This window comes from Entamoeba nuttalli (assembly GCF_000257125.1).
Source record: "Entamoeba nuttalli P19 unplaced genomic scaffold asmbl_10256, whole genome shotgun sequence".
NCBI classification, from domain to species: Eukaryota; Evosea; order Mastigamoebida; family Endamoebidae; genus Entamoeba; species Entamoeba nuttalli.
Genome location: NW_008580085.1, coordinates 1 through 19,220, shown reverse-complemented (window position 1 = coordinate 19,220; position 19,220 = coordinate 1). Strand labels below are relative to the sequence as shown.

General features: G+C 25.1%; 11 protein-coding genes across 11 annotated transcripts in view; 7 read left to right on the top strand and 4 right to left on the bottom strand.

Moving 5' to 3' along the window:
• Positions 1-495, top strand: part of ENU1_214360 (Rap/Ran GTPase-activating protein, putative) — a gene marked incomplete at both ends in the record, with an annotated part of 4,076 nt that extends 3,581 nt beyond the window's left edge. The window contains one exon of the mRNA XM_008862517.1: positions 1-495. This exon is cut by the window's left edge and continues 3,206 nt beyond it. Within this exon, the coding sequence (XP_008860739.1) occupies positions 1-495 (495 nt within the window).
• Positions 496-594: 99 nt separating this feature from the next.
• ENU1_214350 (leucine rich repeat / protein phosphatase 2C domain containing protein) lies at positions 595-3,090 on the top strand (the record flags this gene model as incomplete). The annotated part of the gene is made up of 1 exon (XM_008862516.1): positions 595-3,090. The coding sequence occupies one exon, from the start codon at positions 595-597 to the stop codon at positions 3,088-3,090; it is 2,496 nt and encodes an 831-aa protein (XP_008860738.1).
• Positions 3,091-3,144: 54 nt separating this feature from the next.
• Positions 3,145-4,350, bottom strand: ENU1_214340 (opioid growth factor receptor (ogfr) region protein, putative; the record flags this gene model as incomplete). Its single annotated transcript, XM_008862515.1, has 1 exon — positions 3,145-4,350. One exon carries the CDS (start codon positions 4,348-4,350, stop codon positions 3,145-3,147), a length of 1,206 nt encoding a protein of 401 aa, XP_008860737.1.
• Positions 4,351-4,784: 434 nt separating this feature from the next.
• On the top strand, positions 4,785-6,941 carry ENU1_214330 (activator 1 140 kda subunit, putative; the record flags this gene model as incomplete). The annotated part of the gene is made up of 1 exon (XM_008862514.1): positions 4,785-6,941. One exon carries the CDS (start codon positions 4,785-4,787, stop codon positions 6,939-6,941), a length of 2,157 nt encoding a protein of 718 aa, XP_008860736.1.
• Positions 6,942-7,058: 117 nt separating this feature from the next.
• ENU1_214320 (hypothetical protein) lies at positions 7,059-7,319 on the top strand (the record flags this gene model as incomplete). Its single annotated transcript, XM_008862513.1, has 1 exon — positions 7,059-7,319. One exon carries the CDS (start codon positions 7,059-7,061, stop codon positions 7,317-7,319), a length of 261 nt encoding a protein of 86 aa, XP_008860735.1.
• A 42-nt stretch (positions 7,320-7,361) lies between these two features.
• On the bottom strand, positions 7,362-9,098 carry ENU1_214310 (hypothetical protein; the record flags this gene model as incomplete). The annotated part of the gene is made up of 1 exon (XM_008862512.1): positions 7,362-9,098. The coding sequence occupies one exon, from the start codon at positions 9,096-9,098 to the stop codon at positions 7,362-7,364; it is 1,737 nt and encodes a 578-aa protein (XP_008860734.1).
• A 404-nt stretch (positions 9,099-9,502) lies between these two features.
• On the top strand, positions 9,503-11,599 carry ENU1_214300 (protein kinase, putative; the record flags this gene model as incomplete). The annotated part of the gene is made up of 2 exons (XM_008862511.1): positions 9,503-9,637; positions 9,695-11,599. The coding sequence occupies 2 exons, from the start codon at positions 9,503-9,505 to the stop codon at positions 11,597-11,599; spliced, it is 2,040 nt and encodes a 679-aa protein (XP_008860733.1).
• Positions 11,600-11,762: 163 nt separating this feature from the next.
• ENU1_214290 (ubiquitin carboxyl-terminal hydrolase domain containing protein) lies at positions 11,763-15,659 on the top strand (the record flags this gene model as incomplete). Its single annotated transcript, XM_008862510.1, has 1 exon — positions 11,763-15,659. One exon carries the CDS (start codon positions 11,763-11,765, stop codon positions 15,657-15,659), a length of 3,897 nt encoding a protein of 1,298 aa, XP_008860732.1.
• Positions 15,660-15,850: 191 nt separating this feature from the next.
• ENU1_214280 (actobindin, putative) lies at positions 15,851-16,111 on the bottom strand (the record flags this gene model as incomplete). The annotated part of the gene is made up of 1 exon (XM_008862509.1): positions 15,851-16,111. One exon carries the CDS (start codon positions 16,109-16,111, stop codon positions 15,851-15,853), a length of 261 nt encoding a protein of 86 aa, XP_008860731.1.
• A 260-nt stretch (positions 16,112-16,371) lies between these two features.
• ENU1_214270 (Skb1 methyltransferase, putative) lies at positions 16,372-18,132 on the bottom strand (the record flags this gene model as incomplete). Its single annotated transcript, XM_008862508.1, has 1 exon — positions 16,372-18,132. One exon carries the CDS (start codon positions 18,130-18,132, stop codon positions 16,372-16,374), a length of 1,761 nt encoding a protein of 586 aa, XP_008860730.1.
• A 183-nt stretch (positions 18,133-18,315) lies between these two features.
• On the top strand, positions 18,316-18,750 carry ENU1_214260 (ribosomal protein S26e protein; the record flags this gene model as incomplete). Its single annotated transcript, XM_008862507.1, has 1 exon — positions 18,316-18,750. One exon carries the CDS (start codon positions 18,316-18,318, stop codon positions 18,748-18,750), a length of 435 nt encoding a protein of 144 aa, XP_008860729.1.
• Between the last annotated feature and the right edge of the window lie 470 nt (positions 18,751-19,220).

Below are 19,220 nucleotides of genomic sequence, written 5' to 3'. Positions count from 1 at the left end.
ACAAAAGAAGTTATTTTTCATGATATTACTCTAATGCCAACAGTTCTTAATGATGATCAACAAATAATTAAGAAACGACATGTTGGAAATGACTATGTTCATATTATTTGGAATGAAGCAGACACATACAGTCCTAAGACTATTTCATCTCAATTTAATGCTGCACATATTGTTATTAAACCAATTGGAAATGGTTTACATAAAATTAGAATTTGGAGAAAACAAAATATTAGACAATTTGGTCCATTAATTGATGGGATGATTGTTGGAAAAGAAGTTCTTCCTAATTTAGTAAGAGAAACAGCTATTAACGCTAGTTATTGTTGTAGTTTAAATATATCACCAGATGATTATTTAAAACCATATTTAAGAAGAACAACACTTATTCAAGATATTATAGACAAAAATAAGGGATCTTCAAAAACTAACTTTTATTCTACACTTTCTATCATTACAAATCCACAAACTGTTACCGAATTAACTGACAAAAAATAAAACAATTTTTAAATGTCTGTTTTTTTTTTCATTCTTCTTATTAAAAAAGAAAAAAATAAAAATTTCATAGAAAAGAAATGAACTGTAATACTTCAATTTATGAATTACTTGGAACTTCAAGGTCTTCATTTAAAAGTTATTTCTGACTCAGACATCACTATAAATACTCTTGTTGAAGACCTAAATATTTCTGGAAATGATTTACAAAATTTTCCTAAATCTCTGAAGAATTTAACAAGATTAACTCACATTAATGCTGACTCAAACCAAATCAGTTCATTAGAAACACTAACAGAAATACCGTCGTTACTTAAATTAGATTTGTGTAGAAATTATATTGTAGAAATTCCAACTTGTTTATCAACATTAACTAAATTATATCAACTGTCTTTATTCGCAAATAAAATACGTACTTTGCCTTATACTTTAGGTTCATTAAAAGAACTTAATCTTGGATCAAATGAAATCACAGAAATACCTTTAGGATGTAATTTCTCATTACTAACTCATTTAGATTTAAGTCAAAATAATTTGTCTCAAATAGAAGGACTTACTGGATTGAATAATTTAATATATATTAACTTGGAATGTAATAAAATTACTTCCTTACCTTTTGTTGGTTGCTTATCTAAATTAGAAAGTATTAATATTTCAAATAATAATATTGAGGTTATTCCTGAATCTATCACTCAATTAACCTGTTTGTCTTTTTTCAACGCAGCTTCAAATCCTATCAAAACATTACCAACTGGATTTTTTAAATTAAAATCACTACGATTTATTTCATTAACAAATACATTAGTTGACTCATTCAATGAACCTTTAGATAATCTTATTAAATTACAAACATTACTTATGAATGACATTAAACTTAGTGAAATGCCTAATGGAATATGTCAGATTCATGAAATGAGAGACTTAAATCTAAGTAATAACAAAATCTCAGAGATTGATCATTTACCCTTAAGTACTGATAGTTTTAATGTATCTAATAATATTATTAACACATTCAACCCAGAAGGAACACCACAAATAGGAAATATTTATTTAAAAAACAATGATTTTGACCATTTTCCTTTGAAATTAATGGAAATTACTAATCTTCAATTATGTGATATTAGTAAAAATAAAATTATTACAATCCCTGATATACCTCTAGAATTAAAATACTTAAAATCTATTGATGTTAGTTTTAATGGACTTACTTCTATCCCACCTATTTTTGATCATTGTTCTCGTTTAACTAAATTAAATGCTTCTTATAATCAACTCACTTCATTTCCCCCTTCAAGATCATTACAACATATTCAAGTTTTATTATTATCAGGAAATCAGATAAGTCAAATTCCAAATGATGTATCAACACTTACACAATTGACTTTACTTCATCTTGCCAATAATTCATTCATTGACTTTCCTACTATTCTTTCAAAATTACCAAAACTTCAACGTCTATCATTATCAATGAATTCATTAAGTAATTTCCCAGAATTTACAAATGGTTCATTAATTTCATTAGACATTTCATGTAATCGTCTTACTTCTATCAATTTCCCATGTACAACAAATTTAAAAAGACTGAAACTCTCTCATAATGCTTTAGGAGAAATACCTGATACTCGTCTTCCTTTACCATCACTCCAAATACTTGATCTTTCATCTAATGGATTAACTAATTTTGTTCTTCACCCTAACGAATTTCCATCATTGTCTGTATTAGATTTAAGTTGTAATAATCTTTCTGTTAGTCCAAATATTGGTCAAAGAAAATTTGCATTACGTCTTGATGGAAATCCAAATTGGCAAGCCACACAATATCCATTCTTACCAAATTTCTTAAAACTAGAAGAGTTTAGTACTATACCCCCTTCATTTTCTTTTTGTTCTAAATGTTCTAATAGAGTAGAAATGCAAGATTCAATTATTTGCATTCCGAATTTTACTGCTCCAGACTTTTTCTTATTTGCTGCTATTGATGGTCATCTTGGAAGTGTTGTATCAAATACTTTTGCTACTAAATTTCCACAAATTCTTTACAACTTCTTGAAAACACAAAATATAAAAACAGCATTTTTCCAAGCATTTAAAGAAATGCAAAACCAATTAAAAGAAGCAAAAGTTACTGATGGTGCAGTTGTTACTGTTACATTTCTTACTCCTTCACATATTTATGTAGCACAATGTGGAGATTGTAGAGCAATTTATATAACTGAAAAAAAAGTAACTCAGTTATGTGAAGAACATACTCCATCTAATCCTCAAGAATTTAAAAGAATTAAAGAATGTGGTGGATATACTGAACGTGGAAGAGTTTTTGGTGAATATATAGTATCACGTTCAATTGGTGATATTAATCTTAAACCAGTCATTTCAGACTTACCAGAATTTGTTGTTTGTGATAGAACTGAAAATGAACAATTTTTAATTGTTGCTTCTGATGGTCTTTGGGATCAAGTCAGTAATAATGATATTGTTTCATTATTAAATAAAAAGAAAAGTTCTAGAACTGCAGAGCTTTCAGCATTGCTTTGTGATGTAGCTTTTGTATCAGGTTCAACTGACAATATTTGTGTTTTAGTCTGCAAATTAAATTAAATTCTTTCTTTAAAACTTGAATAGTTTCTCAAAATATGAACTTAAAAATCAAAATTAATAAGTTATTGAAAGTGTAGTTTCTAATTTTTTCATTACCAAATCAGTTTCTTTACTCTTTGATTCTTCTATTGTTTTGTTAATTAATGTAAATATAGAATTATCAGAATATTCAAAGTCAACTGGTTCTTTATTAATGTCTCTATCTGCATTTAGTGCTTTTACCCAATAATTGTCCATTGAGTCACGACAATTCTTAAAATGTTGAATATTTTCTTTAAAGAAAGAAAATAAAGATTCCATATAAGGTTTAAGACCAAATGCATGAAGCGAATTAAAGATTCTAGTAACTCTAAGGTAATTATGACCACTCCAATTAAAATTTTTAAAACGTTCTTTTCTAATTTTTTCATCAGGTAGTGGTGATATTTTTCCTGTTGAAAGATCAACAATATCCCCACCTAAGAAATTGATAAATAAACGATACATTCTAATAAATTTAAGTGTTATTTGGTTATCTTGTCTAAAATAATTTGCTTCTTCCTTATCAAGGGTATAACTATTCCAATTAAACATTGATTTAACAAATGTAGGAAATATCCATTGAACATAATCATGTCTACTTTCCATTACATTAAATCTTGATTCTATTGTTAAATCCATTAATGAATGATAAAAGTCATCAATTCCCCAAGAATCTTTGGTTTGATATGGTTTTACATTTTTAGTATTAAGTAATTTTTTTATTTTATTACCTAAAGAAAAATATGACTGTCGAGAGGAAATTCCTCCATATTCATTTTTAAAGAATAATAATATTTTAAAACTTTTTTCTACTTTTGTTTCTTTTTTATTTTGTTTAGTAAAAGAAGTTGTTGTTTTAATTTCTTTATTTGTTGTATGAGGCTTTTTAACAGTTTCATTCTCAATTTCTACTTGACGTTTTTCTTTAGTTTCTTCTTGTTGTAATAATTCTTCTTCGTTAATAGTTGGTTTTTTCTTTTCTTGTATACTTCTGTCTGTTTCTATTATTTCTCCTTTTGTTAGGTCATTTTCTAGTTGAGTTGTGTTATTATTATCTACAGATGTGACTTGGGGGATTTCTGTCTGGTTAGTATTTTGTTGTTCTTCCATAATTTTTGTATGATTTAATTCTTCTTCCTTAGTCTTTTGACTATTTGACTCTTCATTAATTATTTCTTTTGTAATTTGTTCCTCACCCATTGGAGTATTGGTAGGAGATAACTGTCTATCAGATTGCATTATTTAAACAAAATTAGTTTTTTCCCTTTAAATTAATAAATTGTTTAATTTCATTTTATTATTTTTATTATTTTCAGGTTTTTAAATGATGTTACATACTTTTAAAACTTTAAAACAATTCAAAAAACAGTATAATAAAATAGTGTTATTTGGTACTTGAAAAATTTATAAAGTAATACGCCTTTGGCATTATCAAAAAATTAATCAAATAACAAAAAAATTGATTAGAGTATTATCCCAAAGAAAAAATTATTTTTGTTTTTATCTAAGAAACTGAAGAAAAACTCAATTCTCAAATGAGTCTTGTTTGTTTGAGGATACCTTATTTTAATATGAAAAGACATTAATATATTCAGGACAAGTGGTTTGTTTCAAAAACAAAACCAAAAATAAAAGATGGAGCAAAAGTTCTTTCATCCTCTTCACATGAAAAAATGGGATCTCCACCTACTTCGATTCAACTGAGCTCAGAAAAAAAAGAAAGTAAAGTTCAAAATAATGATAAAGAGGTTAAAAAACCTAAAATGCCATCATCAAAAACTAGTAAAAAGAAAATAAACAAACAAATAAAATCAGTTACAAAAGAACAAGAAACTAATGAACAACTTGATAGCATTGAAGAACAATATGATACAAAGACAGAAACAAAAATTTCGATAAATGTTATTGTTAAAAAAACAACTATTGAACCTAATAAACAAAAGAAAACATCTAAACCAATTGAATCGAAAAAAACCCACTTCAATGCTTTTAGTCATGATACTACAGCAAAAAATAAAGGATCAAAAATTATTCCAAGAGGAGTTGGAAATTTCTTTGGAGAAAATGAATTTCAAAAGAAAAATTTTGTATTAACAGGTGTATATGATGAATTAGATAGAGATGAAATGAAAGAGTATATTATTAGTTTTGGTGGAAATGTTGCAACAAGTATCAGCGGAAAAACTGCTGTTTTGATAGCTGGTGAAGAAGCTGGACCATCAAAAATTGAAAAAGCAAAAGAAAAAGGAATTCCTATATGGAGCGAAGATGATGTATTTAATTATGTAAAACAAAAATTAGGAAATAACGTAATAACAACGAGCATACCTAATCAAACAAATAATCAAAAACAACAACCAACTAATGTAGATGAAAACACTACTGTTATTAATTCAAATGAAATTATTTGGACAGAGAAATATAGACCCCAAACAAAAAGTGATCTTATTGGAAATAAAAATCAAATTGCTAAATTTTATACTTGGATTAATAAATGGGAAAAGGTTATTCCAGATAGAAGAGCTGTATTACTTGCTGGTGCTCCTGGAGTTGGAAAAACAACAGTATCTAAAATTGTTGGAAAAACTTTAGGGTTTAATCCAATTGAATTTAATGCTTCTGATACAAGAAATAAAAGTTCAATTGAATTAGCTATTAAACGAATATTTTTAAATGGACAAATAAGTATTGATGGAAGTAAAAATAAAAAGCCATTAATTATAATGGATGAAGTTGATGGAATGTCTTCTGGTGATAGAGGTGGAATTACTGAATTAGTTAAATATATAAAAGAAACTGAACAACCAATTGTATGTATTTGTAATGATATTATGGATAAAAAAATGCAGCCATTAATAAATGTTTGTGAAACTATTAATTTTTCAAAAATTAGTGTTATTGAATTAACTGAACGTTTAAAATATATTTGTGATAAAGAAGGTGTTCATGTAAGTGATGAAAATTTAAATCAAATTGCTTCTAAAGCACATGGAGATGTTAGATATGGAATTAATATGTTACAATCATTTGTGAAATGTGGAGTAACATTAGGAGAAAAAAATGAAGATGTTGATTATGTTGAAATAGTTCCTACATTAATAACTCGATATTCTTCAACTAGTTTTATTGAAAAAAATGAGATTTTCTTTATGGATAATTTTATGATGCCAATTTATTTACATGATTCATTATTACGTGCTCAAAAGTTTTCTGCATTATCTAAATCATTTGGTTCATTTGCAATTGGTGATATTTTCCAAAATGTAGTTAATAAAACTCAAAATTGGAAATTAATGCCAATTACAGGAATATTTAAAGTTTGTCTTTCAACTTATTATGGTCAAACAACAAATCCAGGAATGAAGGTAATGTTTCCAAAAACATTAGGTAAAATAAGTAAACGAGGAGGAAATCAAACAAGGTTATTAATGTTAACAAATAAAACACCAGGGAAATTTATGGACTCAAGAGGATATGCAGCTATTCCTATGATGTATATAAGAAATACTATTATAAGGTTAATGTCTATTGATGTTAAACAAGCTGTTGCTGTTGCATTAAAATTTGGACTTGAGAAAGAAATTTGGGATGAAATGGTAAAAATTGGAATAAGTCTTGAGAAAGTAGAATTATTTAAAAGTGTATCAACAGCAAACAAAACTAAATTCACAAAAGAGCTAAAACAAGCAACAACTCCTGTGATTAAAGAAACAAAAGGAAGTTCTAAGAAAACAAAAAAAGAATATGAGGATGATTTAGAAGAGATGAGTGAAAGTATTGAAGAAGATGAAGAAGACAATGAACAAGTATTTGATGAGGATATGTTCTGATCACGAAAAATTTAAATTTCTATTTTATTTGTGAATTTTTTTTTCTTTTATGAAAAGATTGAATCAATTCATTATACAATCTCATGAGATAAAACTTGAAATTGATTCAAGAAAGTAATGACCCAATCACCAGAGACAAATGAAAAACCAATGACCATTACAGAATTTAATGATCAAACTGAAGAACTATTGAAATGCACAACATCAGCTTTAATGAATAATGAAGAGTCTATTAAAAAGTTGTTAGATGTTTTAAATAAAAGTATAGAAGAAGAACAAAATAAGATTAAGATGTTAGACCAAAACATTGAACAATTTGAAAAAATGATGAACAATTTAACAAGTAGATTCCAACACTTGTTTAATAAGAATTTATAATTTAACTTTTATTTTTAATAAGAGTATTAATAGAATAAAATATTAATCAGAACCTCCACGTAAATTACTTGCTCCAACTAATAATTTTCTAAAAGTAACTTGAGAAAATGATTTATTTCCACTAATAATATAAAATGGTAGTCCATTTGAAATATGTGGATTTTTAAAAAATGAACTTTCTTTGCCATATTTAAATCCACAGACTCCAGTTGACAACACTGTTATTGGTAATCCAACTTCAATTAAATTACCAAATATACAATTTTGTAATTCAATAAATATTAAATGATATTTTGCTTTGTCATTTATTGAGTATGAATTAGCTGCTTTATTGATAATAAATTGATTCCACAATTCACGTTGTTCGTTAATACTCATTTCTTTTTTATTTAAAGAAGTATCAAAATCATTTTTTATTTCTTTTCCAATAGCATCAAAATGAAGAATAACATAAACAATATCTTCTAAATATTCTTCTCTTGTTTCAAGTATTTGACAAAGTGAAGACGCAAGTGCAAAAACCATACCTGTTCTATCACATCCACTTTTACAATTAATACAAATAACAATATTTGATAATAATAAATAAAGACAAAGAATTAATAATTCTTGAATTCTACTTTGAATTATTAATTTTTCATGTCCATCAAGAATTGAACGTAATAAAATTGCACGTTGTTTTTCTTTTCCTGATAAGATTTTAATAAGTTCTAATACAGTAATATCTTCTTTACAATGAATATCTTTCTTAAACCAATCAATTAATTGATATAAACCAATTTGATTAATATCTTTTGAAGTTGTTTCTCCAATAGAAATACTAAATAATTCATTTAAACTAAATTGATAATTTAAATGAGTTATTTCAATTCTCATTTTATTCCATACTTTTTCTTGTAATAAACGATGTTGTCTTTCTGCAATATTTTTTTCAGTTATTGCAAATTTAAAAGTACTAACTAATGAAATAGAACATACTTTAATTGTAGGAGATAATTGTAATGGATTAATTCTTTGATTAAAAGAAAGTTGTAATGAATTTGGTTTTATTGTATTCATTAATACTTGAATAAATTGACGAAGTCGAATATATGAATCAATAGCTCCACTTCTAATAATACAATTACCATTACATTTCATTGAATAAACATTCATTAAATATTTTTGATATTCTGTTTTGGATAGTACATGACATGTACCAACTGTTCCCATACCTTTATGAGCAATCCAAACTCCTTCTTCTTCTTCTTTAAATAAACTAAATCGTTTTCTATAACTAAAATTCCATTCAACTAATGATATTATACTTTCTTTTCCATTTGCTTTCCAACAATGTTTAATAGTTCTTGGAATAATAGAAATATCTTCATGTTCAATATAAAGCCCTGATGATATATTTGCAATATATTCTTTTACTCTTTCTCTATCTGTTTCCCATGAAAGATAATTATCATCAGTAAATTTACTAATATCAACCATTTTAGGTACTGTTATATTCCATCCATTATGTATAGGTGATGGTTTTATTAATGGTTGTTTAATAAGTGCAATAGCTTCATCAACTTTTAATAATAAACTTTTAGCGCAAGGACTTATTATTTTTTGTGGTCGATGTCCAAATTTTGGTTTATTCATTCTAATAAAATATGAACTGCATAAACTAATTAATATTAATAAGAGTAATAAAGAGAAATAAGTAACTTCAGGTTTAATAGAAATATATCCTTCAACACTTTCCATGAATAAACGATAACTCATGATGATAATGTCTTTAAACATTGTGTTATTTAATTTGTGTTATTGTAAACTAAAACCTTTATTTTTATATTTAAAATTTCAAGTTTCACCTCCATAACTAAGTTGTCATCATCAACATCTCATCTTTTTAATTATTAATTTTGTTATTAACTTGTTAATAAACTATTTATAGTTGTTTCAAAATTTTTTTATACGAATCTATTTATATATTTTTTTTCTGAAAGAGAATTAGGTAAAAATCCCGAAATAAAGGATTTAAAATAGAATAAAATCTAGAAAAAAAAAAGAGAAAATAAAAAAAAAGAGAAAAAATGAAAAAAACGTGAAACAATTGAATTTTCTATTGAAAGAATCGAAGATTCAGATTCTAGAAGAGAAACAAAGAACAATGAACTCAAAAGAGATAAAGATTTAACAAGACATTAATGTCAACAACAACCCACCATCATAGAAAAAGATTTATTAAATCTGATTATCGTATGAATTACCTTTGTTCACAAGATAGTTTCTTTACTCCATTTACTAAAGAAAATCGATCAATGTCACCAGGGATTGATTTTGTTTGTTTTAAGAAAGAATAGTTAATTTTTAAATAAAAAAAAACTTATTTAAAATAGGAATCTTCAGTACGACAAGCGACTATTACTTATATTGATGTACTAAAAAGATGTAATCCAAACTTCGATTTTTCTTCTATTATTACAAAGAGAGCACTAACATCACCATCAACACCAGCACATAATGACTATCATGATAATTGTAAATATGATTATATTCTTTATACAGATGAAGTTATTGGAACTGGAGTTCCAGGAGTAGTTTCATATGGAAAAAAACAAGGAACAAGATATAGAGTTCTTTGTTTATTAGGACAAGGAGCATTTGGACAAGTTGTAAAATGTTTTGATGAAGTAAATAAAACATTTGTTGCAATTAAAGTATTAAAGAATAGACCAGCTTATTATAGACAAGCCATGTTAGAAATAGCAGTATTACAAGTATTAAATGAAAAATTTGATGTTGATGGAAGTGGACATACTCTTCGTCTTTTAGACCATTTTGTATTTCATAATCATGTTTGTATTGTAACAGAATTATTATCAATTAATTTATATGAATTAATGAAACAAAATAATTGTCGTGCTTTATTTGTTCAATTAGCACGATCAATTCTTAAACAATTATTAGAAGCACTTGTTATATTATTTAGAAATGGAATTATTCATTGTGATCTTAAACCAGAAAATGTATTATTAATTGATGTATCAAGGAACATTAAATTAATAGATTTTGGTTCAGCGTGTTTTGAAAATAGTACGTTATATTCTTATATTCAATCAAGACATTATAGATCACCAGAAGTTATATTAGGATTACCTTATTCTAGTGCAATTGATATGTGGTCATTTGGATGTATGGCAGCAGAGTTATTTGTTGGAATACCAATATTTCCAGGAAACAGTGAATATAACATGTTATTTAAATTTATTAATATGTTAGGAATGCCTCCAAGAAATTTATTAGATAAAGGAAGTAAAACTTCTAAATTTTTTAGAAGAAAAAGACCATCAGAAATGAAAAATAAAGATGACGTTTGGGCATTTAAAAGTAAAAGAGAATTTGAAGAAGATAATAATATTTATACTGAACCTAATAGAGAATATTTTACATATAAAACATTAGACGATATTGCTATGAAAGTTGCTTTTAGAGTTTCTTCTTCTGATGAGCCTCATAAATTGGAAATGAGAGTTGCGTTTTTAGATTTTCTTAAACGTGCACTTCAATGGGATCCTGAAGTTAGAATGAGACCTGACCAAGCTTTACAACATCCTTTTATTACTAAAACTCCATTACCAAGTAATTATACTCTTCCACCTACTACAGAACCATTAAGATCATTCCCACCAGGAACTCAACTTACTACTGAAGAAGTATTACAAAAAATTGCACCAAATCCAGCTGCAGCACAAAAGTTACGAACTATGGGATATAATGCTACAACATATTATCAAGTTTATGCTGATGGATTAAGTAAAGGAATTGTATTAAATATCCTTAATTCTAATCCATTCTTTTTACAACCAATGACACCACCTGCATTAATTCGTATAAATCAACAAGAAGAAGAAAAGAAAAGAAGGTTATTAGAAGAAAATAAAGGAAATATTTTATATCAAGGAATTGGTTCATCTACAATTCAACAAGAAGTTATGAAGAATAGGTCTTTGTTTAAAGAACATTCGAAAAAAGAAGAACATAAGAAACAAAGAAGACAAACTGGTGATGTTTTCTCAAATAAAGGAATGGAAACTTTATCACCTCGTGCTGAAGACTTTTTAGTAGCACAAAGTATGAAAATTGATCAACAACAAGCTACTTCATATGCTGGTAGTAATATTACTTTACCAGGTTCGACATCAGATGGATCAATGGCAGGTTCTTGGAGTACACAAGCAGGCATGTTGCTTCCAGGAGGAACTACAATAGGAACTACTGGAGGTATAAATCCATATGATTAAAAACATGTTTTTTAATAATGAATTATTTATTTTTTGTTTTTAAAGAAAAAAACAAAAATAAAAACAAAAGAAATATATATAACAAATTATTAGATACTACCAAAAAAAAAAGGAAAAAAATAATATTTAGTTCATTACAATAACTAAAAAATCAAAAGAATAAATGGACAAAAGTAATTTCAAAGAAGAAAGTAAAGAAAAAGATAATAAAAACATTGTTGAAAGAATTGAAGAAAGTATTAAAAAAAGGAATAGAGAAGAAAGTAAAGAAATAAAAAGAGAAATAAAAGAAAAAGAAATTAAAGAAGAAGAATTAGAGGAAATAGAAAACGTAATAGAAAGAAATAGAATAAATGAAGGAAATAAAGAAATATATGAAGAATTAATAAAAATACCACAAATACAAAGGTATATAATAAAAAATATAATTAAAGAAATTGAAATAAACTATGAATTATATGATCAATTTAATATTAATTTAACAGAAGAAAGTATTAAAGAAATATGTAATGATATTATAAAAGAAAAAGGAAATGAAAATAAAATAATTCAATTATTAAAATTATTATCAAAATGGGAATTTGAAAGTCTTAATGAAGAAGAAAAGAATTGTATAAAAAATTGTATTATACAAAGTAATAATAAATTAATTATTCAAATTGGATGTTCAATATTAAGAAAAGATCAAAATAATATTCATTATTTTATTGATTTAATGAATATTGGAAATGATTTTGTTGCAGAAACAGCAGCAGATAATTTATTTTCAGAATGTTTAGATGATAATGTTCTAAATACATTAAGAAGATCAATATTAAATAATATGCCACCAGTATGTGAACGTGTTCAAGATATTATTATTTCTGTTTTACAAGCAAATAATCCTAAAATGAAAGATATAGAAAAAATAAAAATTGCATTAGAATTATCAAGATATAACCATCTTCATGACTTAAGAAAATATATTATTCATATCGTTGTTGAAGAAAAAACTCCTTTAAATGAAATTATTCAATGTTGTTTTGAAGTATTATCAAAAAAATTAAATTATCAAATTGATTTAGTTGAAAGTATTCGTTTTATATTAGAAAGATTAATTCCTTTTAATCAACAATTAAATCCAAGAAGAATGCAATTAAAATATAATAATAATTTTATTATTGTTTATTGTCGTCAAACTGCAGAAGAATTAATACAACAATTAAATAAAAATGGAGTTATAATTGCATTTGGAGATGTTATACCAAAAAATACAGCATTAGAAGATGTTGGATTAAAAGAAGGAGATGAAATAATGATAGATGAAAATGTAGAATATGAAACTACAATAACAAATACAATAAAATTTATTGATATAACTAAAATAGAAAATGATGTAACACAATTAATTAATGGAAATATTAATGGTAAATTACAAATATTAGAAGTTCTTCCTTTTATAAAACAAAAATTTGAACCAAATTATATTCCATATAAATATTATAATTATTATAAACAACAAAATGATATTGAATTATTACATGAAGAACTTCTTTTATTTGATATTAATGATATTAATAATAAAGATACTTTAGAAGTTTATTGTAAATTACTTACATTATTATCAAATGATATTTGTAAAACTATTATTGAAACAAAATGTGAAGAAATTAATAATGAAAATGGAATGAAATTTATTCAACAATTATTTATTACACCAGAATTACATTGTGTTATTCCAAATGAATTATGGAAATGGGTAAATAAAATTGTTAATAAATTACAAGGAAATGAAAAACATTCATTTTGTTTTAATGCAGTTAAATTATATAAAGATAATCATGAATTTATAAATGAAGTAATAAAAATGAAAGACATTGTTTTAGTATCTATGCTTCTTAATCAAAATCCAACACCATATATTATTGAACAATGTAAAAATATTTTTAATTTATTTAAAGATAATATACAAAGACAAAAAGAATTAAAACAATTTAATGAATTAGATTATTATTATTCAATTATTCAATATTATTCTCCTAATCCAAATGAAGTTATTGAATATATTAATCAAACAATTTCAACAAGAAGAAGATGGATATTATTAACATCATTAAAAACAATTCATAATATAAATGAAATAGTGAAAATTAATAATACAATTTCATATGAAGGAATAAATGAATTTGATTTTTCAGGGTTTTATAATCCATCCAAATTATGTTATATGACAAGTGTTTTAGTACAATTATTATCTATTGAAGAATTTCAAACAATATTAAGACAAACTTCATGTAAAAGTAGAGTAATTTTATTATTAATTTCAGCATTAAAATATTTTACAAAGAATGGAGAAGACTTTAAAATAGAAAACCTTCTGTTAGAATTACAAAAATATACCAAAATGGAATTAAATGAATTTAATGATGTAAGTGAATTTATGATGTTATTATGGGACGTTTTAGAAAAAGAATTACCTGAAGAAGAATTTAAACAATTAGAAAAACATTTTATATTTCAAACTAAAAACAAAACATCAGAAGGTATTCAAAAAGATAAACATTTATTTTTAATTATTCCTTTTGGTGTAAAATCAATTGAAGAATATATTATTGAAAGAAATGATGAATTACAAACAATTGAAGAATATCCAGATTATCTTCAAATTCAATTTCAAAGATCATTATATGATAGTAATAAAACACAATGGAAAAATAATGATGAAATAAGTTTTGGATATTCAATTAAATTACCATTAAATAATGGAGAAAAAGAAAATTATATATTAAAAGGAATTATAGTTCATTTTGGAACTGTAAATATTGGACATTATATTAGTTATGTATTAAATCCAGAAAATAACATTGATTGGATTTATTTTAATGATGATAAAGTAGAAAAAATTTCATGGTATAATTTTAATATTCAACAAAAATGTTTTGGTAAAAAAGATAAAAATGAATATATTAGTACTGCTTATATTCTTATTTATCAAAAACAATCAAAACTTAATAAAAATATTAATCAAATCTTTCATTTTGTTGAAGAAACTCATCCATTTGATATTCCTCTTCCAAATTTAATGGTAGATAAATTCTTTTCATTTTCATTACAAAGTAATTTAAAGTTACAAGATATTAGAATATTACATTATCTTAAAAATTATATGTTTGATATTACTAATTATCAAATTGTTACTAAAATGATTAAATTATTAACTTCAGAATCTGATATTGTTAGAAAAACTGTTCTTCAAATGTTTTTAAATTATCATAAATCTGTTAAACATATTGATTTTAGATTTATTGATGTTATAGTTCATTATGTATCTTCTTTTTATTCAATGTTTTATCCTTCTCCTTCAATTCATTTAAAAGAATTTATTACTTATTTAAATGTTTTTTGTGAAGGGGATGATGTTGAAATTAATTCATTTAGAAGAATTATTATTATTTATGCAACTAAATCATTATCATTACTTAATTTAATGTCACGTTCAACAATTGAAGAAGGTCTAGAAAAATTATTTTATCATTTAATAAGTATTTCTCATCCAACTATTCAAGATATTGACCAAGACAATCAAATTATGAGATGGGTTTTAACTACTGATGGTGGTTCAAAAATTATTAAAGAATTATATAATGGAATGTTTTTAAAACTCGTTTTTATTATCAAAAAATGTTTTGCTTGTGATGAAGAAGAAATGTATTTAGACCTTTTTAAAATGATTTTAACTTCTAATGATAAAAAAGCTATCTTTTCTTTACTTTCAATTTATTCTGAATTTAATAGGTCTTCAATTAATAAACCTTTACCAGAAGCTTATTGTTATGGATTATTAACTTTAATTGAACCTACGAGACATGGAATGAATGTTATTCAATTAATTCTTTCTATTAAAAATCCATTAATAACAGAATGTTTAGATAAAATGTATGGAAGTTATGATTTATTTAAAACTACTATTAGAAAATATGCTCATTCATTAGATAGTTCATTAGATACTTTTGAAGATTCTAAATTAAAAATGTATGAACTTGGATATTCTGATGTTTATGATGAATGTGCAAAACATTAAAATAAATGAATTTGTCTTAATTACTTTAATGTTATTAAAAAAAAAACAATAAAAAATGAAAGAATAAAATAAAATGAAAGAATAAAAAATAATTTTAATTTTCTTTTATAATTTTTATTTAAAAATTATAAAATAGAAAAATGAAAGTTTCTTTTAACTTGAAGAAAACGATTGAATTGATTTAAAACCTTTTATTTGGCTTTTGCTTGAATATCAGCAAGAAGTGCACCTCTATTGTTTTCTTGAACTTTAGCATCAGCTGGAATAACTGGAGCTGATCTATCATTAGTTTCAGCTTTCTTTAATTCTTTTCCTTCTTTAATTCCACTAAGAAGTTCATTTCTATCACCTTTCTTAATTTCAACATTTTCAATAACTGGTGCACTCTTATCAACTGTTTCAGTATGTTTAAGTTTTGCATCAGCAATACCTGCAAGAGCTTTAGCGTCCATTTGTTTTACTTTGATATTTTTTAGTTTTGATTCTTTCTTTAAATAATGAAGAGAAGCTTCTAATCCTCTTTTTCACTACCAAACTATTTCATTATCCATTTTAATCGCCTCTAACTCTTTTATGAGATGTGACGTCAGAACTGTTTTTTTTTTAATTTTAGTTCTTTTTTAGATTGACGTTTTTGTATTTCAACTTAATAATTCTTTATTTCTTATTATTTTGATATATATAACATAAATAAATTGTAAAAAATATTGAATTAATGAGAACATTGAAGACTCATTGAATATTTACCACCTGCATTATGAAGACGAGAAAGGACAGGTGATGTAACTAACCACTCATACCATACACTAAATTTAGTTTCACATCTCCATAATTTTAGTTCTAAAATATCTCCTCTTTTTACTTCAATAGGAGAAATTAAAGGAAAGAATAAAGGAAACCATGAATACATTTCAGGTGAATGTTCATTTGGAACAATACTTAATTTAACTGTTTTATAAAGATCTACATTAAAAGTACCTGAAAACCCATGAATAACAGCATCATAATTCATTGGAAAAGATAATGTTATATAACGAGAATGATTTATTTGGGATGTTGGATGTTCAAATCTAAAACATTGTTGAGGAGAGGATAAAGGTTGATAATGATAATGATTACAAACACAAGGTAATTCAAATGAATGTTGTTCAACAATCATTTTAGTAAATAATAATGCAGAAGATATTGGTTGAATATAATTAGTATATCTATAAGGAATAGATATTCCATCATCTTTTAATATTTGAGGAAGTAAACAATCAAGACATTCAGGAGCTAATTCATTATCACCAAAACTACCTAATAATTCACTTATAACAATATCAATTTGTTTTTCCATATGAACATTTCTCATATCATCAAAAATAATTTTAACATTATTCCAATATTCTTTATTCTTTCTAAATTTTAATGTTGCAATTGCATTTGGATTCTTTTCAATTGCATAAATTATTGTTTTATGTTCAATTCTAAAATTTTTACATATTTCAAGTGTTATTGCAACTAATGGTCCTCTTCCTGCTCCTGCAATTACAATTTTAAACGGATTTAATGGTGTTGATTTACTAAAAACATCTGATTTATCTTGAATTGCCATAATAATTGCTTCTCTATATTTTTCATATTTAAATGGTTCTTTTTCAAAAGACTCATAAACTATTGACTCTAAATTTTCTGATAATGGTTGAATTGGAATTTCTATTTGATCTCTATATGGTATTGTTGTTTCTTCATATCGAGAAATTTTCATTCTTAACTCTTTTAACCATTCAAAGTATTTTACATCTCTTTGCATTTCTTTTACATGACAACAATATCCTTTTAAAATAATAGCAATATCAAAATCCATTAAACTTTGAATAAATATTTCTAAACTTCTTGGTATTTTTCCATATTCATTTATTAATGATTTATTTATTACCACTCCACTTACATTTTCTGCTCTCCATATACTTAATAAATTATATTCTATTTCTTTATTTTGAAGAATAAGAAGTGGTCGAATATTTAAATTATATCCTAGTGTTTTTCTAAGTGTATTCCATCGTTTCCATGTATTTTCATCTAATAATAATGATACCCAAACAATACTTTGTGTAATTGAACAAATAGTATTAATACATTTTATATATTCTATTGAATAAGACTCATCTTCAGGAATAATAATACATGGCAACCTAATATGATTTACCCATTGTAATTCTTCATATAAATATTCTAATGAACGTGAACAATCAAATAATGACAATTTACCAAACCACCTTGTAGAAACAACAGAACTATCTAAATAACTATCAGAAAATGTTGGTTGAAATTGTTCTTCTTGATCATTCACATCAAATTCATATGATAAAGGAACAGAAATAAATGAAAAAGATTGAAGAATCTTATCACTTTTCTTTGAGATATCTACAAGATCAAAATCTTGAGAAGACAAATCAACTCCAATCGAAAGTATATTTCGTTCAGTCATCAAATAAAAATTCTTCTTTGAATAATAAAGAACTAAAACAAATGAATAAAAACAATAGTTTTAAAATAAATAAAATAAACTAAAAGTATTAAATATATAACTAAAACTAAAAGAAATTATAATTAAACTAAAAGAAATTATATCAAGGGTTTAAAAAAAAAATCATCTAATATTCGTACAGGCATGACTTCTAAGAGAAGAAACAACGGAAGATCTAAGAAGGGAAGAGGACACACTCAAAATGTTAGATGTAGTCATTGCGGAAGATGTGTACCAAAAGATAAGGCTATCAAAAGATATCAAATTAAAAATATCGTTGAAGCTGCTGCCGTCCGTGATATTTCTGATAATTCTGCTCTTACTAAATACAAGTTACCAAAAACATATATGAAATTAGAATATTGTGTTTCATGTGGTATTCACGGAAGAGTTGTTAGAGTCAGATCTAGAACTGATAGAAGAAATAGACTTCCACCAAAGAGAGTCGTTAAGAAAACTAATAAACAACAAGCCGTTAAACCATCTACTGAAGCTGTTAAAGTTGAAATTCCAGCTGATGTTGTTACTGCACCAAAAGTTGCTGCCCAAAAGGAAAGACCATTCAAATTCTTACAATAATTAACGTCTGACCTGTTGTTAGTAATTTTGGTTATATTTTTCAATTCATTTTTATTATGGTTTATTCAAAATAGCTTTATCAAACTAATAAAGTAAAAAGTAATTATTTTAAAATAAGAAGTTAAGTATTATTTAACAAATATAAGTCATAAAATAAAAAGCAATTAAATAAGTATTAATAGAATAGCTTCATTCTTCCTGGCTTAGGGGAGACTAATCACAATCGTCTTCATCTTCTTCAAGATGAGAGGAGACTAATCTCTGAGTCTTCTTCTTGTAGCTCTACGGAGTATGTTTCTGTTGTGACTTCAAGCAGCTCTACTGAGTATGTTTGATCGTGATTGAAGAGTATTCCATGACATCCATCATGTTTTTTTATAACAAGGTTTTTAGATTCTTTAATGTTGTCAATATCAATTTTTAATTATTTAATTAATCTGATACTTTCTTTATTTATTATTCTATTTATT